Here is a 26281-nt window from a genome sequence, read left to right as displayed (position 1 = left end):
CCCCTCATTTGTTCTTTGGTTTAGAATATATTAATCTAACATGTTATCTATTATAAAATATTTTAATGATTGGGTTTCAATCATTCAGTCATTGGGGATCAATCACTGAAGATATTTTACTTGGAGTTTTTTTTTGTCAATAACAAAAATCTACGGAATACAGCATATTGTTATAGGAAAGGAATCTTTTTCGGGCCTCTTATTTGGGGCTCACTGTGAGCATTCCATAACACACGCCTCATTGTCTCATGGGTAAGAAGATATGCATTTTTACCTCCAGGGGGCAGCGTGAACTAAGCAGCCATATGTGGGTGGATAGCATCAAAATTCACAGAGAAGCTCCAACTGCTTTGTGACAAGGACACGCAAACGTGCAGCAGCTGCAACAAGTTCTCAAGACTTTGGACTGCTGAGGTAATGTTAAAATGATTGTCACATACTTTTCTGAATATATGAAATGATTGGCTGCTTAGATTAGATAGTAAGTCTAAATGAAGTTCTGATGTATATCCGCAAATGTTAAATATTTGCTTAAAAATTATCAAGTTTTTTTTTTTTTTTTTTTTTTAAGAAAAATTATCAAGTTGATACCAAACCAAAAAGTCACAACTGTAAGCCGTATATTGGCTGGTGCATTTTTCTAACAAATGTCACCGGTGTATTATTAACACCTTAAATTCAGTAACTGTTTAATGATTACAGTTATGCCCAGCATACATCTTACAATCTATGTACATTCTCCTTTTAGATCTACCAACAGGTATGTAGTGCAAGGGCCTGTCTGATTGGATACAGATTGGATAGCTTAGGTAGTTCCTTATATTACATTGTTTTGGCAAAGTTGATTGCAACGTGTATGGTGAGCCTTAGATATGTTTTTTTTTTTATATAGCCTGTATATAATTTATATTGCCTTTGTGTATGTTTGGGCCAATATTAGATTTTAGAAAAGCTTCAAGTAAAGGCCACACAAGAGGTTTCCTCATTGGCAAATGTGTTATTTGCAGCCCATTGAAAGTAATAACATCAGCCAAGACCCTAATCTCAAGCTATTAAGTGATTGAAAGTGTGTAATGAAGTGCACATGTTTAGGAAACTGTCAGCAGTTTTCATTGGTGTGGTGCATTGCACCATAAACTGCTGTACAACGAATGTGATAAGACCATCTCTGATGCTGTTCTGTTATAAACCGTTTTAACCGCTTAAGGACCGAGCCTCTTTTTCAGATGTGTTGTTTACAAGTTAAAAACAAGTTTTTTTGCTAGAAAATTACTTACTGTAGAACCCCCAAACATTATAAAAAAACAATTCTAACACCCTAGAGAATAAAATGGCAGTCATTGCAATACTTTATGTCACACCGTATTTGCGCAGCGGTCTTACAAGCGCACTTTTTTTTTGAAAAAAATACACATTTTTTAATTAAAGGTGTTGTAAAGGAAAAAATGTTTTTTCCTAAATAGCTTCCTTTACCTTAGTGCAGTCCTCCTTCACTTACCTCATCCTTCGATTTTGCTTTTAAATGTCCTTATTTCTTCTGAGAAATCCTCACTTCCTGTTCTTCTGTCTGTAACTGCACACCGTAATGCAAGGCTTTCTCCCTGGTGTGGAGAAAGCCTCTTGAGGGGGCGAGCAGGAGTGTCAGGATGCCCACTAACACACAGCTTCTTTCTCTATCTGCAAAGTAGAGAGCGTCCTGACTTGCCTGCTCGCCCCCTCCTCCCTCAAGAGGCTTTCTCCACACCAAGGAGAAAGCCTTGCATTACGGTGTGTAGTTACAGACAGAAGAACAGGAAGTGAGGATTTCTCAGAAGAAATAAGGACATTTAAAAGCAAAATGCAAGGTTGAGGTAAGTGAAGGAGGATTGCACTAAGGTAAAGGAAGCTATTTAGGGGAAAAAAATCCTTTACAACCCCTTAAAACAATAAGACAACAGTAAAGTTAGCCCAAATTTTTTTTGTTTATCATGAAAATAAAGTTACGCTGAGTAAATTGATACCCAACATGTCACGCTTCAAAATTGCGCCCACTCGTGGAATGGCGATACACTTTTACCCTTAAAAATCTCCATAGGCGAGGTTTAAAAAATTCTACAGGTTGCATGTTTTGAGTTACAGAGGAGGTCTGGGCCTAGAATTATTGTTCTCTCTCTAACGATCGTGGCGATTTGCACTCATCGAAGGCCCCCTACTGCCTTTTAGCGTTCGAGTGCAGAGTTTTTTTTTCCAGGTTTGGTGGTGTAGCGGGGGATGTGATCGACAATGGATCTACATCGGGGGATATTATTTTTGATTAAAGGGGGGGGCAGGATCTGGGAACGCCCTTCCAGGTTCTGATAAGTCCTCCACCTGCAGACCCCCACAACCACAGCCCAGGGTTGTGGGGAAGAGGCCCCTTTTCTCATCTACATGGGGGATAAGGTGCTTTGGGGTGGAGGGGCAGAGCCCCCCTGCCCCAAAGCACCCCCCATGCAGCCTGGTATGGTTCAGGACAGGGGGGGGGCACTCGCTCATCCCCCTTCTTTCCTGACTTCCCGGGCTGCATGCTTTGATAAGGGCCTGGTAGGAATTTGGGTGAGACCCCACACCGTTTTTTTTTTCCACATTTTTTTAAGCAGGTAATTCTTTTTTTTTTTTACATTCAGCTGTTAGCAGGGGACCCCGCTGACAGCTGATGACTAATCAATTGTTAAGAACACGGCAGCTGGCTTCCTGACCCGTTCCTTAGCAACCAGCTATATACAGTGTTTTTAAAGAAAAAAATATGAAAAATGCATACAAAAACGCATCAAAAATGCGGGTTTAAAAATGCAAAACGCACTGCATAGCATGTCTGAAACCGCATAGATGTTAACCTGCATGCTGGGGGAGGGTATTTATGAGGCAGAATCCATTTTCCTGGGTCTTCTCCTTGTGTGGCGCCCACCTTTAGGGTAGCCACTCCACATCGCCCCGGCAAATGGCCTTCCTGGTCGGGGTGCGCGTGCAACTCAGAGATCCTGGCTCCAGGACCACTTTGGCCCGGAGCAATTGATCTGCCGCTTGGGGACTCAGTAGTCGACTGGGTCCCACCTAAGAAGGTCCTGGGCTATCCGTCCTGTTGGAGGAAGCTGTACGTTGGAGAGTCTGCCTGAGGAGTAGCAAGAGAGGCTGGTGTTCCGATAGGGGCCTGACCATCCATCGTGGACCAGGGGAACCGGACACTGAGAGGCTGGATGTTGGCCGCCTGTCAGTCGGTACCCTAATTCAAAACTACCTAAAGGAGATCCAGGTGTTAAGTCCACTAAGGAGGATTGTCTCCGCTGTTTCAACCATAGGAAAGGGTCTGTGGCAGAGACTTATTTTCCCAAGTTCTGAGTGGCATTTTGGCTGCCAGGCTTGTGAGAGAGGCCTGTCCAGGTGCACTATACCCACTCAGGCTGGAGTGGTAAAAAATAAAGTATTGTTGGAAGCAGTTTCCCTATTGTTCACACCTGAATCTGCTATCTCCACTTTCGCTAAACCTCTATTCTTCACCAAGTTTTATTGTTTTTACCCGGCTGGGTAATAAAGAGCACAGAAAAAGACATTCCGTTACTACAACTTTCACCGAATACCCTAGACAGCAGAGGAACACGAGGTAACATGCCACCCAAAACAAACCAGCAGCTCCTCCGGGGGTAGTGGTACATATATTTTTAGGGAACCATTATTTTTTGGTTGGCATGCATTGGAAATGCGTTTGGAAACTCACCCCAGTGCATCTGGTGTAATGGAACCCCTAAAGAAAATATTTGATGTAATCACAGTTCCAGGGCAGAATAAAACAATACTGAATTATTTTTTTTAACTTATACGGCTGTTGCTTCGTAGCCAGCAGTGAGATACCATTCTTTTTCAAGTACAGTAAAACCTTAGATTGATAGTAACTTGGTTTGAGAGCGTTTTGCAAGACCAGGACATTTTTTTTTTTTTATAAATTTGGACTTGATATACAAGCGATGTCTTAATATACAAGTAGCTTCATGTCACAACTGAGTATAAAAAAGAAGAGAGGCGCCTCTTAGTGTAGCAATATGGTTACATTTAATGAAGGTAAAACATTTAGCAACTCACATGGTTGATGATTAAAATGGGCACATCTAATTAGGCATCCTGGGTAAAGCTGTCCACATAGACTGTCCTCCTCACCGCCATCAACATCATCCCTTCCGCGCTGCACTCCACGAGCGCCTGAAGCCTCACTTTCAGATCGCTCTACAGCAGGTTAGTCTTCCCGGTCACGATTGCAGACTGACAGCGGTGGTAGCTGGCGGTGCGGGGGAAGGTCTATGTGGACAGCTTTTCCCCCAGATGCCTGCATACTTAGATGTGCCTCCTTTAACTGCTTGCCAACCAGCCAGTGTCATTATACTGTCATTATACTGCGGCAGGTCGGCACAATCCCGCAAACCATTATAGCTGCAAATAGGATAGCAGGCGCCCACGATCGCGGGCACAAGAGGCAGAACAGGGATGTGTGTGTGTGTGTGTGTGCGCAAACACGCACATCCCAGTTCTGTGAGGAGAGGAGAGATCGATCATGAGTTTCTATGAACCATGATCTCTCATTTCCTATAGTCAGTCCCATCCCCCACTGTTAGAACACACACTAGGGAACACAGTTAAGTCCTTCATAGTGTTAACCCCTTCTCTGCCAGTGACATTTACACAGTAATCAGTGCATTTTTATAGCACTAATCGCTGTATAAATGCCAATGGTCCCAAAAATGTGTCAAAAGTGTCCGATATGTCCACCATAATGTCATAGTCCTGATAAAAATTGCTGATCACCTCCAATACTAGTAAAAAAAGAAAAAAGAAAAAAATTCCATAAATCTATCTCCTATTTTGTAGACGCTATAACTTTTGCGCAAACCAATCAATATACGCTTTTTGCATTTTTTTTTTTTATTACCAAAAATATGTAGAATAATAAATATCAGCCTAAACTGAGGAAAAATTTCACTTTAAAAAAAAAAATGGGGCTATTTATTACAGCAAAAAGTACAAAATATTGTGTTTATTTTTTTTTTTTCAAAATTTACGCTCTATTTATGTTTATAGTGCAAAAAATAAAAACTGCAGAGATGATCAAAGACCACCAAAAGAAAGCTTTTTTTGTGGGGGGGGGGACGTCTATTTTGTTTGGGTACAGTGTCGCACAACTGCGCAATTGTCAGTTAAAGCGACGCAGTGCTGTATCGCAAAAAAAATACCCGGTCATTGAGCAGTCAATTCTTCCGGGGCTGAAGTGGTTAATCATCAACCATGTGAGTTGCTAAATGTTGTACCTTCATTAAATGTAACCATATTGCTACACTTAAGGCCCGTACACACGGTCTGACTTTTTGCCAACAAATTTCAAAATCTGCAAGTTTTCAAATTTGTCCGATTGTGTGTACGCTCCATCGGACCAACTTTTTCGGGTTTCATCGGACAAAAGTTCGGTCTGCAAATGGACAAACTTTTCGGCAACAAAACGTTTTGTACAACTTTTGTACAAAGTGCAAATACGCATGCTCAGAACCAATGTTAAAATCAACCAACAATAGCAGAAATTAACCAAAGGGTGGCGGTAAAGAGCAGAAAAGAGCAGAAAAACCATGTGATGTTGGGAAAGTTTTAGAAAAGTTTGCAGAAAAGTCAGAGCGTGTGTATGCTATGGGTGTGACTGGACAACTTCCTTCGGACAAAAATCCAAGGGAAAGTTTGTTTGATGTCCGACCGTGTGTGTACGAGGCTTTAGAGGTGCCTCTCTTTTATACTCTGTAGCTCCTGCTGGATTTTGCTTCTAATCCCCTTGTGGAGGCTTCCATTTGTGGATGGACATTTCATGATTACACAACCTATCACATTTCTAGAATCTTTTTATATGGACTATAAACTGAAGGACTTAGGCCCCTTTCACACTGCCGGACCATTCAGGTCCGCCTGTCAGTTTTTTTTTGGCGGACCTGAACGGCCGATCCATGCTTGTCTATGGAGCGTCGGATGTCAGCGGTGACATGTCCGCTAACATCCGATCCAATCCGATCCACTAAAATCAGACGGATGGCGGTACGTCGCAATCCGTCCTGGCGAATCGGATCGGGTGAAATCTGTTGAAAACGGGCATGCTGTCTGTTTTCGTCCGATCTCTCCATACGGGGAAATTTGCTTTGATAAATGAGTGCTTTGGATTACAAGCATGTTTCCAGAACGAATTATGCTTGCAATCCAAGGTTCTACTGTATATCTAAACCCAAGAAAAAATAAATATATATATTGCTATTCATTAGTAATTGGATGTGGTGGTTGCATTAGTTTTCCTTTTCTTTTTCTTTTTTTCTGTCCAATGGTGACAATGCTCACTTACTGTACAGTGTTTATTGAAAAGCAGTGTTTCATACACGTTAAATCAATATGGCAGAAAACTATAGCGAGCCAAGAACCTATAACACAGCATATCATTTAATAAGGATAGGCCCTCACCTCGTTTATTATGAAATGGTAACTAATCTGGGCACTGACAGGCTCAGAAGAAATGTGTTTGTAAATGAGTGAACTTCTATGCATTTGTGTTATTTTCTTGGTGACAGAGACCCTTTGAGAACACTATACATAGACTCCAGGTATTATATATGCTCAGTTCATTTGGTTTTTCTGCATGACTTGGGATCATTCAGGGGCTTTGACAAATAGAATGTTTGCTGCTATAGATGACTTGTAGTAAACTTTCAAACATATGACCTCTCTGATCAATGCTACATTGTGCCTAACAGTCCTGTGGGGATTTCACACTTCCTGTGCAGACTCCTAGTACACAAAGATACAAAGATCCCTTCAATGCTGCAGCAGCAATAGTAATGTATATAACAAGCATTACATTGTAAGTTTTCTCCATAAGGTTAGCCTGGTTGTAGTTTTATAAATGCCCCTATGGGGTTTAATTTACTAAAGCTGAAGAGTGCAAAATCTGGTGCAGCGCTGCATAGAAACCAATCAGCTTCCAAGTTTTATTGCCAAAGCTTTATTGAACAAGCTGAAGTAAGAAGCTGATTGGCCACCATGCACAGCTGCAGCATATTTTTCCCTCTGCAGTTTTAGTAAATCAACCCCATTATGTCTGCTGCAAACAATGTAGGGCTAGATTCAGGTAAGGGCGCGCATTGTTACGGCGGCGCAGCGTAGCGTATTTACGCTACGCCGCCGTAAGTCAGAGAGGCAAGTGCTGTATTCACAAAGTACTTGCCTCCTAAGTTACAGTGGTGTAGTGTAAATGGGGCCGGCGTAAGCGCGCGTAATTCAAATGAGGATGAGGGGGCGTGTTTTATGCTAATTCTTGGTGACCCGACGTGATTGACGTTTTTCCCGAACGGCGCATCCGCCATCCGTGGAATTTCCAGTGTGCATTGCTGCAAAGTACGCCGCAAGGACGTAATTGGTTTTGACGTGAACGTAAATTAAGTCCAGCCCTATGCGAGAATGACTTACGCAAACGACGTAAAAAATAAAAAATTTGACGCGGGAACGACGTCCATACTTAACATTGCATACGCCTCATAATAGCAGGAGCAACCTTACGCCGAAAAAGCCTAACGTAAACGACGTAAAAAAATAGCGCCGGGCGTACGTAAATTTGTGAAGCAGCGTATCTAGGTTATTTTTCATATTCTACGCCGAAAACAACGGAAGCGCCACCTAGCAGCCAGCGTAAATATGCACCCTAAGATACGACGGCGTAAGAGACTTAGGCCAGTCGGATCTTAGGCTAATGTCGGCGTATCTTGCTTTCTGAATACAGAAAGAAGATACGCCGGCGCAGCTATGAATTTACGCAGCGTATCTATAGATCCGCCGGCGTAAATCAATGCTGAATCTAGCCCGTAGTGATTAAAGTGATACTAAACACACAGTTTAATCTGCATTATCCCTTCTTTTTGTGTACTGTATATGGGTGATGGCCTGTATTTCAATAATCAATATACAGCTGTTATGTGACCCAGCTCTTTCCCAGCCCATCTGCAGGGAAACGTCTGCGGGAGGAGCTTCTAGTCTAGGGTTGCCACCTGTTCAGGATTATTTCTTTAAGTTTCATACAAACTTAAATGCGTGCGCATGTATGACTGCATATGAAATCAACAATTGCACAGGTTACATATATTGCTGCATTTGTTGGAGTGACAGCAATAATTCTAAGGTCATTACTCGCAGCTAATTCTAAACTGATGACTTGTAAAGGCCTTTAAAGTGTTGCTTTTGGACAATTTTTTTTTGTGCCATTTCACTGGCTTGTGCAATTTTAAGACTTGACATGTTAGGCATCTATTCATTCAATGCAATCTCATCAAAACCTTGGTAATATATTGTGTTTGTGTGGCATAAAATGAACTTTTTATTTTTACTAAAATATGCTGTAATATTTCCTATTGCTTTCGCAATAGGAAATATCTTACATTCCTACTAAGAAATAACAATGAAAACGATTTCCTGGAATCATTGTTGTGCTTATATATCCTTGATGTAGGGTTGACATGAGTAGGAATCCAGTAACCCCCCCCCCCCCCCCCCCCAGTGAACTGAAAGCTTGTTCTTCTTTGCCAGCAACAGTCTACTGTTATGTTATCTACTTGGAAGTTGACATGCCTTCTTGCTCAGCTTGTGAATCATGACAAATCATAAATTAAGCCGGCCATACATGGATCAAAATTTGGCTGGTTCAGCAGGGACTGGCTGAATTTTGATCCATGTATGGCAGGGGTAACCAACCTTTTGAAGAGCGAGGGCCACTTAAGCAACTTGTTAACCAGTCGTGGGCAACAATGAGCAGAGCGGGCAGGTGACAGGTCACGGCTACTCTATAGGCCCTCCGATCCACCCTGATGGAAGAGGACGAATTCCCTTCTGTTTTTCAGATTGGTGGTAGGGGGGCGTAAACGGATACCTGTCGCTCTATAGAGATGAATTGAGGGTCCCATTTGATTGGAGGTAATCGTTTGAAAAGGGCCTAAGACTGCTTTCACACTGATGTGCTGTGGTTTACCCACACAGCGGGCGCAGCGTAGTGCACCTGTGTCTATCCTGCGGGTTAACTGAAATCTGCCATAGACTCCGCCTGTGACCAAAGCCAGCACTGTAGAGGAAGCACTGGCTTATGGGGCTCTGCTCCGCAACCACTTTCTTCCTCTACGACTAGCTTTATTCACAACACAGATGCTCTGGGATGGTGGGTCTGCAACCTGCAACCCGCCATTCCAGATCAGGAGGTCGCGGGCCACATCAGAGGGCTCCGCAGGCCACATGTGGCCCCCAGGCCGCTGGTTGGCCAACCCTGATGTATGGGAACCCTGGTTGTACACAAGTCAATCTATTGAGATACAGCTGTGGGCTGAACGGAAAAAAAGAACCTAACAGATCCCTAATTTCACATCAATCAATGTAGATCAAGAAATCTCTGCCAGAAAACAAAAATGAAAAATGTATATTCTGAGCATAGGAGCTACCGCTAGTTGACCACCCCACACTAATAATGCTGGGCATACATGTTCTTTTTTTAACTGCAGATGAAGAGCAGCACCCTGCTGCTGTCAGAATAAACAAATCAGTGCTGCAGCTGATTGGGGTCCCTGCAAATCAAGCAGCAATAGTTAACAATAACACACAGTAACTAGAAAATGCATTTCCTACAGAAAATGCGTGGGAATGCTGAATAGCTGAATTGCTAAGCCTACACCAAAGCCATTCACCATAGCCACTACACTATCTTTAGGACATACAAGCAGTGTTTCTTCAGTACTTATAAAGCCTCTCTTTGATCATTAATGGGGTTGTAAAGGTAAAACAATGTTTCCCTAAATAGCTTCCTTTACCTTAGTGCAGTCCTCCTTCACTTACCTCATCCTTTGATTTTGCTTTTAAATGTCCTTATTTCTTCTGAGAAATCCTCACTTCCTGTTCTTCTGTCCGTAACTACACACAGTAATGCAAGGCTTTTTCCCTGGTGTGGAGAAAGCCTCTTGAGGGGGGAGGGGGCGAGCAGGATGCCTAATAACACACAGCTCCTTTCTCTATCTGCAAAGTAGAGAGTGTCCTGACTTGTCTGCTCTCCCCCTCCCCCCTCAAGAGGTTTTCTCCACACCAGGTAAGTGAAGGAGGACTGCACTGAGGTAAAGGAAGCTATTTAGGGGGAAAAAATTACCTTTACAACCCTTTTAATCCCCACACCTAATGAGTGAGAGAACCCTTCAAACAAACCTTAATAAATCTACAACAGTACATGCTATCAAAACAGCGTCTTCACCGTTAGAAACACACAGCCTTTGTGAAGGTATGTTGATAAACTTAGAAATGTGGGCATGTCAGTAATTTTAAAAATAAGTTCTCTGTGCGCTTCACTAAGAAATCGGAACAATTTTTTACATGACAGTCAATGAAAGAAAGTGTGGAACTCTTGTCATTTGGAAGCTCAAACAGCCAAAAGTAAAAGGCGTATCACAGAACTGAGCACATTGCCTCAAAACAGACAAAAATACCTACGTTTTGATGTATAAATCGTGTATGACAAGTAGATCTTCTTGGCGTGAGAGCAATTTGTTCCCTCTATATACCCTGTGGGTGGATACAGGAAAGGAAAATTATGCTAAGTAATACAAATTTCCTTTTTCCAGCTAACCTCGGGGAGTGATTTATTTAATAAATTCTTCTTTTTCAGGAATAAATCATGACAACATACAAGCTCACCTATTTCACTTTCAGAGGAAAGGCAGAGCTCATTCGCTACCTCTTTGCCTATATGAATACAGAGTATGAAGACTGCAAAATTGATATGAAAGACTGGTCTGAACACAAGTCTTGTAAGTGGCAAGATATCATATTGGTTTTCAACAGATTATTGTGCTGAGCTAAACCTCATCCTTCATCCTTTTCAAAAGATAAAAATAAAATGTGGCATTAATAGTTATTTATAGGAGAATAATTTATAAGAGGATATGTATAGTGAATGGGAGGAGTTTGTACCTGTTCTTAATCATGATGATTTATGTGATTTTATTACATACAGTTTTTATACGCATTTTCCTCGAGCTGTAGAAGGAACAAAATGGATTTGCTGCCTTTTTACTTAGTGAAAGTGCCTTTTTCTTATTGAAAACCAAATTGCAAATGTGTTTACACAGTTATATTAAAAATTCATTATGGTATGCACCAGGTATAGTAGTTTTGGTCACGATAGTTAATGGACCTAAAATACAATGTCCAGCAACAGAGTTATTGTCCACTTTCTTTGTTTGTCCAAGGTGCCAAGCATCTAACTGGTGTCCAGGGGCGAACTGACCATTTGGGCACTCAGGCACTGCCTGAGGGCCCCATGCCACTAGGGGGGCCCATCAGGGCTGCCAGCCTCAGTAAGACTAGGGACAGTATGTAAAAATGTTGTGTTTTTTTTTTTTACATCTGTCCCTTACCGACATCCTTTTGGTCTAAAAATCCCAAGATTATAGCTGCCCCCGCCTCTCCAGTACCTTTTCATTGTGTGTATGTATACTGTGTGGCCCCAAATCCTATTGCCTGGGGGCCCCCATAATATCCTATTGCCTGGGGGCCCCCATAATCTCCTATTTCCTGGGGGCCCCCATAATCTCCTATTTCCTGGGGGCCCCCATAATCTCCTATTGCCTGGGTCCCCCATAATATCCTATTGCCTGGGGGCCCCCATTAACTCCTATTGACTGGGGGACCGCATGAGTTGTCAGTCCACCCCTGCTGGTGTCACAATTATTAACTGGCTACAGCATACAGTAATAACCATATTTGTATTTAAATCATGTTACAACTTTGCTATTTTAAAATGTAACAAAAAAAATCACTTTGGATAGGTTATAACCGTGTGTGTGTGTATGCCATCTGTGTCCCATAGGGGATATTTCCCTTCACTTCCTGTCCCATAGTCAAAACAGGAAGTATGAGGAAATCCGTCCAAAGTGAGGGAATCCTGGTGTGCCATTAAGGTCACAAGAACTAACCTCCTCATTGGAAGATTTCCCCTCTATTACTGTTCTGATGTTAACCCAAAATTGGGATTTTCTATCACTTTCATTGATAACGATAAACAGGACAAATAGAGAGATTCAATCTCCCCAATAGAGGCACAGACAGCAATAAAAACTGACAGGTGTTCTAATTCCTCTCACGCTATCCAAAACTAAATAAAAAAGGAATTGCCTTTAGTTACACTTCACTTTAACCTCTTAACGACCAGCCGTCTGTGGCAGGTTGACTGTCCTGGGCGAATCGCCGTTCCTGTACGTCAGCCGCTTTAACCACTTAATCACCGCCCCATAGCCGAATTACGGCTACAAGGTGGTTCCTTAACTCTGGGAGGACGTCCTCCCAGAATCACGCTCCCGCGCGCCCCCTGGGGCATGCACACGGGAGTGTCCGTGACCGCCGGGTCCATCACGGATCACGGAAATTGCCGCTGATTATGGCCGTTTACCACATGAGTGCTCTGTCCAATGACGGAGCAATCACATGTAAACAAACCGGCGTCATTTGATGACGCCGGTTCCTCCCTCCTCTCTCTGTACCGATCGGTACAGTGTGAGAGGAGAGAGCGGGTGTCAGCAGTGCTATGGGCTGGATCTGTGACTATTGCAGTCACAAATTCAGCCATTCCTGCTCAGCCATCCCTGCAATACCCTGTGCAATACTCTGCAATACCCCTGCGCAATACTCTGCAATACCCCCTGCGCAGTACTCTGCAATACCCCCTGCCCAGTACTCTGCAATACCCCCTGCCCAGTACTCTGCAATATCCCCGCACAATACTCTGCAATACCCCCTGCGCAATACTCTGCAATACCCCCTGCGCAATACTCTGCAATACCCCCTGCGCAATACTCTGCAATACCCCCTGCGCAATACTCTGCAATACCCCCTGCGCAGTACTCTGCAATACCCCCTGCGCAGTACTCTGCAATACCGCCGCACAATACTCTGCAATACCCCCTGCGCAATACTCTGCAATACCCCCACACAATACTCTGCAATACCCCCGCACAATACTCTGCAATACCCCCGCACAATTTTCAGATATTGGCACCATAGCTTGTGGACGCTATAACTTTCACAAAGACCAAATATTATTCACCAATTTGTACTTATGTTTACCAAAGATATGTAGCAGTATACATTTTGGCCAAAATTTATAAAGAAAAATTACAAATTTGCAAAATTTTAAAGAAACAAAGAAAAATTATTTTTTTTACAGAATTTTCAGTCTTTTTTCTTTTATAGCGCAAAAAATAAAAAATCCAACGGTGATTAAATACCACCAAAAGAAAGCTCTCTTTGTGGGAAAAAAAGGACAAAAATGTCATTTGGGTACAGTGTTGTATGACTGAGTAATTGTCATTCAAAATGTGAGAGCACCCAAAGCTGAAAATTGGTCTGGTTATTAAGGGGGTTTAAGTGCCCAGTGGTTAAGAGCTGATGTGCGTGGCTGGCGGTCGCAATGCCCGCTGGCCACCTATGATCACTCCTGACAGACAGAATAGAGATCTGTCAATTTAAACAGACAGATCTCCGTTCTGTCAGGGGAGGAGAGACAGATATGCTGCCCCTAAAGATTAGGAACAGTGATCGGTCTCCTCCTCCAGGCAGTCCCATCCCCCCACAGTTAGAACACACATGATCGCCCCCTAGTGTTAACCCCTCCCCTGCCAGTGACATTTATACAGTAATCAGTGGCTATTTTTAGCTCTGATCGCTATATAAATGTCAATGGTCCCAAAAAGTGTCAAAAGTGTCCAATCTGTCCGCCGCAATGTTGCAGTCCAGCTAAAAAATTGATGATCGCCGCCATTAATAGTATTAAAAAAAATTGATAATAAAGATGCCATAAATCTATCCCCTATTTTGTAGATGCTATAACTTTTGCACAAACCAATCAATAGACGGTTATTGCGATTTTATTTTATTTATTTATTTATTTATTTATTTGAAGACATTTTGTTTTTATTTTTTTGGGATATTTATTATAGTAAAAAATATATATATAAAAAAAACCTGCATAGGTGATCAAACGCCACCAAAAGAAAGCTCTATTTGTGTGAAAAATGGACGTCAATTTAGTTTGGAAAAATCGTTGCGCGACCGCGCAATTCTCAGTTAAAATGACACAGTGCCGTATCGCAAAAAATGGCCTGGTCATTAAGGGAGCAAATCATTTTATTTAGGACCAGATTTACATCCCTGGACCCTTTAGGCACAAAAAATCTGGAGCCTTAATTCACAACCATGCCGTGCCCGTTGTGCTGCTTACATTTTTTATTTTATTTTTTTGCTCACTCACTATTCCATAGTGTACATTTTAATTTGAGCAGTGTCACAATAGTTTAAATAGCTTTAGAAAAAAAAAACAGCAAAGTCGTTCCCATAGGCACAAGCCTGCTATGCCTACTGTAAAATGTGATCCTGTTTGAATCCAACCATTGGCATAGAAAAAGAAGGGAAGTGTTATTTTTTTATTACTTATCTATGCTTTTTTTTTCTCCAACAGCTTATCCATTTGGAAAACTCCCGGTTTTAGAAATTGATGGGGTTGTTCATTATCAGAGCCTTGCTATAGGCAGATACTTGGCCAGAAAAGCAGGTAAAATGGTTGTCATATGATAAATAATTGAATCAGTTAACATAAATATTAAAAATGTATATAGTGGGTGTCTTTTATACTGTGTGTGTGATACCTATAAAAAAAGTATAGAGGCCACCATTGTTGACCCATCATTCTAAAATGACTAGTTCCTGGGCTGACATTCTGGTCCAAAGGCTTCAATACTTTCAGAGCTCAAGAAATGTATTTGGATTAAAGTCTCTTAGCCAGATTCAGGTATAGTTACGCCGGTGTATCAGTAGATACACCGGCGTAACTCTGAATCCGCGCCGTCCTACATTTAAGCGTATGCTCAAACTGAGATACGCTTAAATGTTGCTAAGATACGAGCGGCGTAAGTCTTCCTACGCCGCCGTATCTTAGCTGTCAATTTACGCTGGCCGCTAGGGGCGTGTACGCTGATTTACGCCTAGAATATGTAAATCAGCAAAATACACCTGTAAATTACATACGCTACGCCCGCACTTTAAGCCGCCGTACGTGAATCTGGCCATTTGACTTCTGGTTTATGCAGATCTGAAGAAGTTAAACCTGATGTTCTGCACTGCATATATTTATAACTGTTGTGGTCTTTTTATTTTCCTTTCTGTTTATCATCAGGTCTGACAGGGAAGACGGAGCTGGATGACCTTCATCTTGATGCCATATTGGACACCATTGATGATTTTGTGTCACAATTGCCCTGGTACATGGAAGAAAAAGTAGGGTACTTTTATTGTACTATAATATGATTTTTTTATATGCAGTATATTCCAATGCTTTCGGATCCAACTGTTTATGTGATTTTCCTGCAAAATAAATAGTGCTTGTTTTTGTATTTTTATTGAGGGGATAAAAGTTGGATAGGGAATAGGGATATTATGGGATTCCCATTTAACTTTAAAGAACTCCTTAGGGACAACTCTCCTAATTTTTTTATATATATATATATATATATATATATATATATATATATATATATATATATATATATATATATATATATATATATATATATATTCTATATTACACACTCCTTAGCTAGCTTCCTCTAGCACACGTGCTTGCAGAATCCCAGCCGGCACACTGATAGTTGATCTGGCAAAAAAGCAACAGTCAGATCTTGTAGCAAAAGCCCTTTACAGGCAGGGACCTTGGGACCCTTTGGTTGTGTAGCAAAAATACAGTGTCCAGCTTACATCCCTGTAGCTACTGATCCCAGCACCACCTCTTCAGGCACTGCCAGCTCGCTGGCTGTAGCTGACCCTTTCGCTAACCCACCTGGTTGCTTCTCCACAGTTGTCCCTGACTGCACAATCACCAACCACTCTGCGGACCCTGGAGATCTCCTGGATGTGCTGACTCTCTCCCACTGTCCTCACACCTGCTCCTGTGCATCCAGGACAGGACTCCTCCATGTGTTGTAAGGGGATCCCTTCAGCACCTAAGCCCCAGGCCCAAGGTCACCCCACAGACTAGGGGGTACCCTCAAGGACCACCAATTGGCCTCCTCAGCACTCCATCTCCAGCTTCCACCCAATTGCCCCCTGCTGGCATGACTCAGAGTATTTAAGAGGTGTCCTCCCCCTGCCAGCCCATTTAATGGGGATTGGATGGGGCCCTCCTCAATACTCCAGGCAGCTCCTCCTAACCTCCCTTCTATTCTTCTGGAAGCTCCAAGGATCCAGTAAGTAGGGGGAGGTACCAAATCTCTATGCCACACTCCACAGCAATGGGCAAATAAATCCAAAAAGTGCAGATGCAAAACAATTGTCTCTTAATTGCAGTGATATCCAATATAGTGCAGGTGTTTTTATCTAGTGCAGGGGTCTCCAAACTGCGGCCTGGGGGCCGGATGCAGCCCTTTGCTTGCTTTTATCCGGCCCTTGGGGCACTAATCCTCCCACTGATACAAGGCACTAATCTACTATCGAACACCAATAATGGAGCACCATTTCTCCCACTGACACTAATAATAGGGCACTATTCCTCCTTATGATACCAATGATTGGGCACTATTCCTCTAACCTAATACCAAATGTGGTAATGTTTACTCCTACTGATGCCGCTGGCCACGATCTGGCCCTCCTGAAGTCTGAACGATCGTAAACTGGCCCTTTGTTTAGAAAGTTTGAAGACCCCTGAGCTAGTGCTACGTGCCAAACGTTTCCCCCAGCCTCTCACCTTAAGAGGCTAAGTAATAAGCTTTTGTATTCCTCATAAAAAAACGATCCCTGCTCACTTTCTCTTTGTGGTCACACCTCCTGGTTAAATGCTCAGACAGACACATACAGGAAAGAGAGGATACTCCATAGTGTAGTATTTAGCACAAAAACAAACTTTTATTAATGGTCAAACACTCACATTTAAGCAGAGGTAATTCAGCATATACTGACAGTACTGTGTGCAGGAAGACTTCCGGGTTCGGCTGCACCCGGAAGAGATGTCACCACGGCTCTCTGTCCTCACGCGTATAGTGACTGTCCACGTCACTTTTTCAAAAGGATCTGAGAGGGGATATGATTTCAATTTACAAATGCCATACTGGTGACCCCACAATAGGGATAAACTTTTTTGCAGAAGGGAGTTTAACAAGACACGTGGCCACTCGGTAAAATTAGAAGAAAAGAGGTTTACCCTTAAAGCACGTAGAGGGTTCTTTACTGTAAGAGTGGCAAGGATGTGGAATTCCCTTCCACAGGCGGTGGTCTCAGTGGGGGGCATCGATTTAAAAAAAAAAAACTATTAGATAAGCACCTGAACGACCACAACATGCAGGGATAAACAATGTAATACTGACATATAATCACACACATAGGTTGGACTTGTGTCTTTTTTCAACCTCACCTACTATGTAATTACTATGTAACTTGACCAATGAGGTGGGCGGGGGCCATTTGGCAACTTCCTAGATAAAGCGAGATATACATACTTTTAGAAAATTCTTAAAAAAAGCTAGAACTGCTATATTTTGAAATAGTAAATGATTCGTTGTACATATTTGTGACATTAACGTGTAAATGTAATCAGACCGATTTGTTTATTTAGATGAAAGAATATGTGGATAAAAATAGTCCTGCAATCCTGTCTGGCTTAGAGAAGGAATTGGGGGAAAATAATTGGTTTGCTGGCGATTATGTAAGTATACTGTTGGACTGTGGTCTCACAGGCCTCAGGCTTGGAGATATATATATGTGTGTGTGTGTGTGTGTGTGTGTGTGTGTGTATTTATATATATATATATATATATATATATATATATATATATATATATATATATATATATATAATCTCCTCAGTACACATCCATGCACCAAAAGAAAAATACCCGACTCATTGTTTCCCCAACTTTATGCCATACATATTTTTTCTATTAAAATGAATGGGAGTATCCCCAAAATATACACAACATATGTATGGGTCCAACATTGACATGCATTACAACATGCACACACAGGTTTAAACCTTGCCTCAACTAGAGAGAAATGCCATTAACTTCATAAAAAAGTATGCAATACACATACATTTTGGGGTAGATCCACAAAGAAAGTACGCCGGCGTATCTATTGATACGCCGGCGTAATTTCAAAATTCCCGCGTCGTATCTTTGTTTTGAATCCTCAAAACAAGATACGACGGCATCTGGGTTAGATCCGACAGGCGTACGCCTTCGGATCTTACATGCAATTTTTCGACGTCCGCTAGGTGGTGTTGCCGTCGTAATCCGCGTCGAGTATGCAAATTAGCTATTTCCGACGATCCACGAACGTACGAGCGGCCGTCGCATTTTTTTACGTTGTTTCCGTTCGGCTTTTTCCGGCGTATAGTTAAAGCTGCTATCTGGTGGCGTACTCAATGTTAAGTATGGCCGTCGTTCCCGCGTATAACTTTGAAAATTTTACGTTGTTTGCGTAAGTCGTATGTGAATGGGGCTGGACACCATTTACGTACACGTTGAAAACAATGATGTCCTTGCGACGTCTTTTGGAGCAATGCACCCTGGGAGTTGCGCAGTTCGTTCGGCGCGGCCAATTTGAATTCCGCGCCCTTACGCCACGAGAGATGCACTACGCCGCCGTAACTTACGGCGCAAATTCGTTGAGGATTCAAACCAAGTCAAAGTAAGTTACAGCGGCGTAGCGTATCTGACATCTGCGCCGGGCGCAGCGTATGCATGTGGATCTGCCCCTTTTTGTGCAAGTTATGCAGCATTCTAGCTATAGCATCTTTTTAACAAGGTCACGTGATTTGGACATTTATATAATTGCCACTGTTTTCACCTCAAAATTGAATAGATGGAGAAAGCGGCTCTATATTTCTGGGGAAGATTACTCAATATTTTATTGATTTGTTACAGCAAAGTTTTTTTTTTGTTGTTGTTGTTGTTTCTGAAAACAGATTTATATTGCAATTTAAAATGTTGTTTTGCTTCCAAACCCATCATGAGAAAATGTGTTTTAAGAATTGCTACTAAGAGCACAAACAAGACCATATTTTTACATTGAATTTCCGTGACAGCGTGGCGATTGCTGTGTTGTTGAGCCTTGACTTATCGGGACAAGCAACTAAATTGTATCAACATAGGTCTCCAGAGCGAAGAATTATCACAAAGGAGGTTCATTCTTATAAAAACCCATGTATTACTCCTAGGAAAAACATTACTTTTTTAGTATAGTAAAAAGTTACATGCTTGAAACAGAAGAAGATATAATTATGTGCAGGCCTCGGGCCAAAGATATCCTCTGTACAAAGAATGGTTTGTTTACCAAAGGAACAATGAGTAACAAATCTTTAAAAATCTGTGTAGGCTGCATTTACTGAAATGCTGGCAATATAGGAGAAGATAATGCTTATTAATAATGTCTTAAAGGGGCTGTAAAGGGAAAAGTTTTTTCACCTTAATGCATTCTATGCATTAAGGTGAAAAAACTTCCGAGTATACCGTCGCCCTATTATACTTACCTGACCCCTCGAAAGTCCCGCGCTCGGCCACGACATCCTCATCGCCGCTCAGCCTGGCCGTTGATTGGCTAGAGCGGATGGATTGAAAGTAGCGCAGCCATTGGCTGGCGCTGCTGTCAATCACATCCAATGACGCGGCGCGCCGAGGGGCGGGGCCCAGTGATACAGTGAGCACCCCTGCAAGGACTCCACACTATGCGAGGGAGCTCGTATGAATGTGTGGAGTTCTTGCGGGGAGGACCAGAGACAGCTGCCGAGGGACCCCAGAAGACGTGGATCGGGGCCACTCTGTGCAAAACGAACTGCACAGTGAAGGTAAGTATTACATGTTTGTTATTTAAAAAAAATTCCTTTACAACACCTTTAATGTATAGTGAGTTTTATTTTTTTTAATATATATATATATATATATTTTCTATTTATTTTTCTTCCTTTTTTATTTTTTTATTAAGATTACTTGCCCTCTGGAAGGTTCCCTTAATGACCAGACGATTTTTTGCGATATGGCACTATGTTACTTTAACCGCTTGCTGACCGCCCACTGCAGTTTCGCTGAGGCAGGTTGGCTCGGCTGCGCAAAATCACGTAATGTAAAATAACCGCTCGCACCTGGTTCTGATGCAAGTGCCCGGCAGGCACGATCACTGCCGGGCACCCACGATCGCTCGTGACAGAGAAAGAACCGGGAGCTGTGTGTAACACACAGCTCCCGGTTCTTTCAGGGGGAGAAATGACTGTTCGCATGTTCATACGATGTATGAACAGCGATCTGTCATTTCCCCTAGTCAGTCCCATCCCCCCTTCAGTTAGAACACACTTTAGGGAACATAACCCCTTGATCGCCCCCTAGTGTTAACCCCTTCACTGCCAGTGACATTTTTACAGTAATCCATGCATTTTTATAGCACTGATCGCTATAAAAATGCCAATTGTCCCAAAAATGTGTCAAAAGTGTCCGATGTGTCCGCCATAAGGTTGCAGTACCGAAAAAAAATCGCTGATCACCGCCATTACTAGTAGAAATAAATTTTAAAAATGCCATAAAACTATCCCCTATTTTGTAGACGCTATAACTTTTGTGCAAACCAATCAATAAACGCCTATTTTTTTACGAAAAATATGTAGAAGAATACATATCAGCCTAAACTGAGGAAAAAAAAAAATTTTTATATATTTTTGGGGGAAATTTATTATAGCAAAAAGTTTAAAATATTATTTTTTTTTTCAAAATTGTCGCTCTATTTTTGTTTATACCGCAAAAAAAATTAAAACCGCACAGGTGATCAAATACCACAAAAAGAAAGCTCTATTTCCGGGGAAAAATAGACGTCAATTTTGTTTGGGAACCACGACGCATGACCGCGCAAATGTCACTTAAAGCGACGCAGTGCTGAATCGCAAAAAGTGGCCCGGTCATTGACCAGCAAAAAGGTCCAGGGCTGAAGTGGTTAACTGACAACGCTGTATCCAAATAAAATGTATATCCTTTTTTGCCCACAAATGGTGCTTTCTTTTGGATGTATTTGTTCACCCCTACTGTTTTTATTTTTTGCGCTATAAACAAAAAGGGGCGGTCCATTTTGAAAATAAATAAATGTCTTACTTTCTGCTAATAAAATATATCGAATAAAAAAGTGGAAAAAAAGTTCTTCATCATTTTGGCCAATATGTATTCTACTACAGGTTCTTGGTAAAAAAAAATCTCAATGAGGGCATGTAACCTGGTATATTTCAGGAGGTAGTGGGATGCTCCCTTCCTTCATTCTGGCCTGCCGGGCTGCATGCTCGGATAAGGTTCTGGTATGGATTTTGGGGGTTTCCCCTTAAAATCCATACCAGACTAAAGGGCATGGTATGAATTAATTTTGGAGGGCACCCCGCACTTTTTTTTCTCTTATGTCAGCTCTTTTGGAAAGAGTGGGTATGTGATTCCGCGCAAGGAAATATTCAAGGCAGCGGAAAAGATATAATTGCTAAGCAAAAAAAGGAGAGAAAGTGCTGCCTCTACAAAATACTACCACCTAGGTGGAGTATAGATAGTTTAAGAGAAAGGGGAATGTAGACTTTGGGGCTGTTCCTCTAAGCGACTGTACCGGTGGTAATAAGTGCTAAAAACTAATGTGACAAGTGATATGAACCACTAATGATAAGTATAAATAAAGTTAATTTGAAATTGGCTTTAAAGTGGTGTTGTGTGTTGCTCTTTTGTTAACATTCTGCTGTCAGCGGGGTATTCCCTGCTGACAGCAGGCATGACTCATCATTGTTAGGATGCCAGTGGGTGCAGGCTTCTTAACAACTGATGACTCGCACCTACTGCTGACAGCAGGAATGAATTACTGGTTGTTAAGATGCTGGTGGGTGCCAGTTCCTTAGCAACCAATGACTCATCCCTGCTAGATGACAGCAAGGATGAGTCCCAGGAGTAACAGGTATTAAAATAAGTAAAGATGCATTAACACTTATAAGAAAAAAAGGAAGCATGGTGCTGCACAGCACCTTAAGATGATTGCTCTTCCTTTTTGACTTTCTCTGATGACATGGTTTACTGTGCACACCAGGTACAGTATTTTGGGTATGGAGAAAACATCTGTAGCCTCCCTGCTCCCAACAATGCAGTTCTCCATGTCATAGCAGCCAATTGCCAGACTCGAATACTGTTATGTGGGTGGCAGGCCCGTGGGAACACGACAGGCAAACCAAACAACTGCTTGGGGCCCCGAGCTGGCCAGGGGCCCCATCACAGCGGGCCCTTGCAGCACCGCTGCTTTCTCCTGCAGTTCGGTCGGCCGGGTACCATAACCGCGCGGTACAGGAGATTCAGTTTCCTGTTCCCAGCCAGACTGACAGGAAGTGCACACACTGAGTGTTACTTCACTTTCCCCGGCCCGGGAACAGCAAACTGAATCTCCTGCCGCGCGGACGCTAACATGTGCCGGCGTGTGGAATTCAGTCTTGTGAGGCTCTGCGGAGGATAGAGGTAGAGTGTCTTGTGCGGGGGTATGGCGGTATCCTGGATGGTGGGGAGAGGAGTGCTGCCCATACACGTGTATGCAGGCTAGGCTAGAGATTGTAAGAAATCCTAACAAATGAAGTAATGTTTTCAGCAGCAACCCCCCCCCCAGGCCTTAACTTAATAAAATTCAGTAAGCCTGTCCCCCCCCCCCGCTTCTCAACCTCAAAAAAGTCACACATTTTTTCTTCTATGCTTGGGGCCCCCAAATTCCTTTAAACGGCCCTGGTGGGAGGAGGAACTGGCTTAACTGGGTACAAGTTTTACAAGAAAGTTGACATTTGTATTAAAATTTTGCCAGCTTCACCTGTGGTAAGGGAGTTAAAAATAAGAGCTGGCATTTTACAAAGCTTGCTTTGCAATGCCATGCTTAGTTAGCTAGATTTTTCCCTATAGGATCACTTTAACCTTAAAGAATATTCAGATGTGTTATAGGGAGCTTACCCAACTGAAACCGGTCTGCTGACATAAAAGGTTTTAATCTTTCATAGTCTTTGAACTGTAAATATTGTACAGAACATTCCCAAAGCAGGTTGGGCAGTACTGTTTACTGCTGAATTCCCAGGGAGTGGATCCTAAAACCTCACTAGTTGGGGAAATGTCCCTGCTATTGTGTTATTTGAATCAGGTACGAGTTTTAAAAGTCAGAAACTGGACTCACAGCTATCATTTTTTGTGACATTCTGGTTGACACTGCAGTTGTTTCATTCTCACATTCTCAGTGACTTGTATGGGTTTAGATCAGGGCATTCCTTGTAACTGTTAATCTAAATTCTAGGTTAAGTAAGCATGTCTGTTTTACGCAATTTTTTTTCCAGGTTCTGATTATTTGTGTATCACCTTTATGACCTTTATTTTGTTGAAGGAGCACCTTTTTCCCTCAGTCTGCTTCACCGACTGCTCAATAATGAATTCAGTTTTGCCTTCTAACATCTGCTTAGTCATTATCAATGGAAAAGTTTCTTGGGAAAATTCAAACATTGTATAGTTATAGGTTGAGGACCATGCTTGCCGTTTCTCTCTAGGAATCCATGACAAACTATGCAATGGGTATTATCTCAGTGCCAATACTGCTGTGTATATGACGTTCATCACTTCAGCCCTGAAAGGTTTACCCCCTTCATGACTAGGCCATTTTTTGCAATACGGCACTGCGTTACTTCACCTGACAATTACGTAGTCATGCAATGTTGTATACAAATAAAATGGATGTCCCTTTTCCCCACAAATAGAGCTTTCTTTTGGTGGTATTTGATCACCTTCCACGGTTCTTGTTTTTTGCGCTATAAACAAAAAATAAAAAACGACAATTATGAAGAAAAAAAACAATATTGTTTACTTTCTGCTATAAAACGCATGCAATAAAAAAAAAATTTAAAACGAATTTCTGCATCATTGTAGGCCAATATGTCATCTGCTACATATTTTTGGTAAAAAAAACAATAAGCGTATATTGATTGGTTTGCGCAAAGGTTAGAGCATCTACATACTATGATATATATTTTTATAGCATTTAAATTCTTTATTTGTTTTACTAGTAATTATGGTGATCAGCGACTTTTAGCGTAACTGCAACATTGTGGTGGAAAATCGAACATTAAATGACACTTTTGGCGACCTGTAACACTAATACAGTGATCAGTGCTAAAAAAATATGCACTGTCCCTGTACTAATGACACTGGTAGGGAAGGGGTTAACATCAGGGGCGATCAACGGGTTAAATGTGTACCTAGGTAGGGCTTTCTAACTGTGTGGGGGATGCTTTTAACTGTGGTAAGACAGAGATCTGTGTTCCTGCTTAGCAGAAACACAAGATCTCTATCTTCCACTGTCAGAAAATGGCGATACGCCATGTTTACATAGGCAGACTGCCATTTTGCCTCTCTCGGGAATGATAGGGCGAGTCCTGGCGGACATGGGGTACCCTGGACCCACTGATTGGCTCATGCTGTGTCCAATAACAGTGGGAGCTGGTCAGCGTGCGTATGCACCAGACTCGGAAGAGCTAAATCACGTACAGGTACTTGATTTCATGCAGGAGAGCGGCCGCCCCACAGTGCATGTGGGACGGTTGGCAAGTGTTTATGCTTGCCTAAAGTAACTGTTTAAAATACCCCTATGATTAAGCCCCGGGAAGGGGGCGAAACATGTCAGGGGGCATGGCCCGAGGAGCATTTATACTAGGATCGGCTAAGGCGATAGGTGGTTTCAATTTAAAATGTTTTTAAATAGTATTAATATTCCTTGTAAATAATTAAAAATAATATAGATCTGTTTTCTCCACAGGTAACATGGGCTGACTTTTTCTGGGATGTCTGCAGTGATAGTGTTATCTTGTATGCACCTGACTTGTTAAAAGATTACCCAAAGCTGATGGCTCTTAAAGAAAAAGTAAAAGAAGTCCCAGCAATTGCAGAATGGATAAAGAAACGCCCACAGGAACGCACAGAAATAAGCTTGTTACAAAAATGATCCTTATAAAATTCACAGAAATTGTATATTTAAAAGCTGAAAGTGTTTAATCAAGTTTTTTATTTTCATGTACAGTAGATTAACATCCAACAGATGATTAAAAATACATTACACATAGTGGTTCTGTACCTTATTTTTTATTATGGATTTTAAAAAAAAGCAGTAAAATGTGTTGTATAAAGAGTTAAAGTGGTTGTATTCCTCAATAGTATGTGCTAGCCTCTATCCAAAGCACATAGTGTGATTTCTTTCTGTTCTCTCCTTTTATAGCTATTTGCATGAGTCCCCCCTGACACACTATGCCAGCACCACAGAATCCGGGGGGGGGGGGGGAGATTCCCCCTATCTTCTGTAGATAAGAAATGCTGTGTAAAATGTGTGCTTTGGGAGGCTGTGGAGAGCTGCAGATAAACAGGTACAACTTATGTAGGAGGACTTGATTACTCTTTGTGTATCACCTGAGGCTAGTCACTTCATTGGGTAAATCTAAGGGTTTACAACCTCTATAGGGTAAAAAATGCCTCATACATTTGTAAATGCCCCGTCCGCAACACTTTTATTCACAGCCACCAGCTGCGGGTCCCATGTTGCTTCCCCCCCCCCCCCCAACATATGGGTTGCTGAGGGCAGGGTGTGTGACAGACCAGTGCAGTTGTTTTTCCTCTTGCTGGGAGGAGGGAGCAAGGGTAGCTTACTGTCACTGTGTATGTCTATGAAAGCACACATCTATGAATGCACACAACTCAGCTCAGATACTGGCTGGGCATGAGCACACACAGGTGTGGCCTTAGCATTTGGCCAGCTACAACCCCAATTCCAAATAAGTTGGGACACTGTGTAAAATATGTATAAAAACAGAAAGCAGGGATTTGCAAATCTCATAAACCCAATTTATATTCACAATAGAAAATAGAAAACATATCAAATGTTTAAACTGAAAAAGTTTAAATTTAGGAGTCAAAAAATGATTTGAAATTGATGATAGCAACACGTCGCAAAAAAGTTGGGACATGGTAACAAAAAGCTGGCAAAGTAAGTGGTGCTAACAAGGAAGAATGGGAAAAACATTTTGCAAATAATTTTGGTTAATTGGCAACAGGCCAGAAATATCACTGAGTATAAAAAGGGCATCTTAGAGATTCAGAGTTTCTCAGCAGTAAAGATGGCCACAGGTTCACCAATA

At 42.0% G+C, this 26281-nt stretch overlaps 1 protein-coding gene across 1 annotated transcript; it reads left to right on the top strand.

Annotated features, from left to right (window-relative positions):
• Nucleotides 1-308: 308 nt before the first annotated feature.
• LOC120916971 (hematopoietic prostaglandin D synthase-like) lies at nt 309-25215 on the top strand. The gene is made up of 6 exons (XM_040327923.1): nt 309-414; nt 10712-10853; nt 14558-14650; nt 15272-15372; nt 17699-17788; nt 24913-25215. The coding sequence occupies exons 2-6, from the start codon at nt 10721-10723 to the stop codon at nt 25096-25098; spliced, it is 603 nt and encodes a 200-aa protein (XP_040183857.1). The 5' UTR covers nt 309-414; nt 10712-10720; the 3' UTR covers nt 25099-25215.
• The last annotated feature ends 1066 nt before the right edge of the window (nt 25216-26281 follow it).

This window comes from Rana temporaria, chromosome 1 (genome assembly GCF_905171775.1).
Source record: "Rana temporaria chromosome 1, aRanTem1.1, whole genome shotgun sequence".
Lineage (NCBI taxonomy): Eukaryota > Metazoa > Chordata > Amphibia > Anura > Ranidae > Rana > Rana temporaria.
Note: the sequence above shows the minus strand (reverse complement) of the source record. Positions and strands in the feature narration are given on the sequence as shown.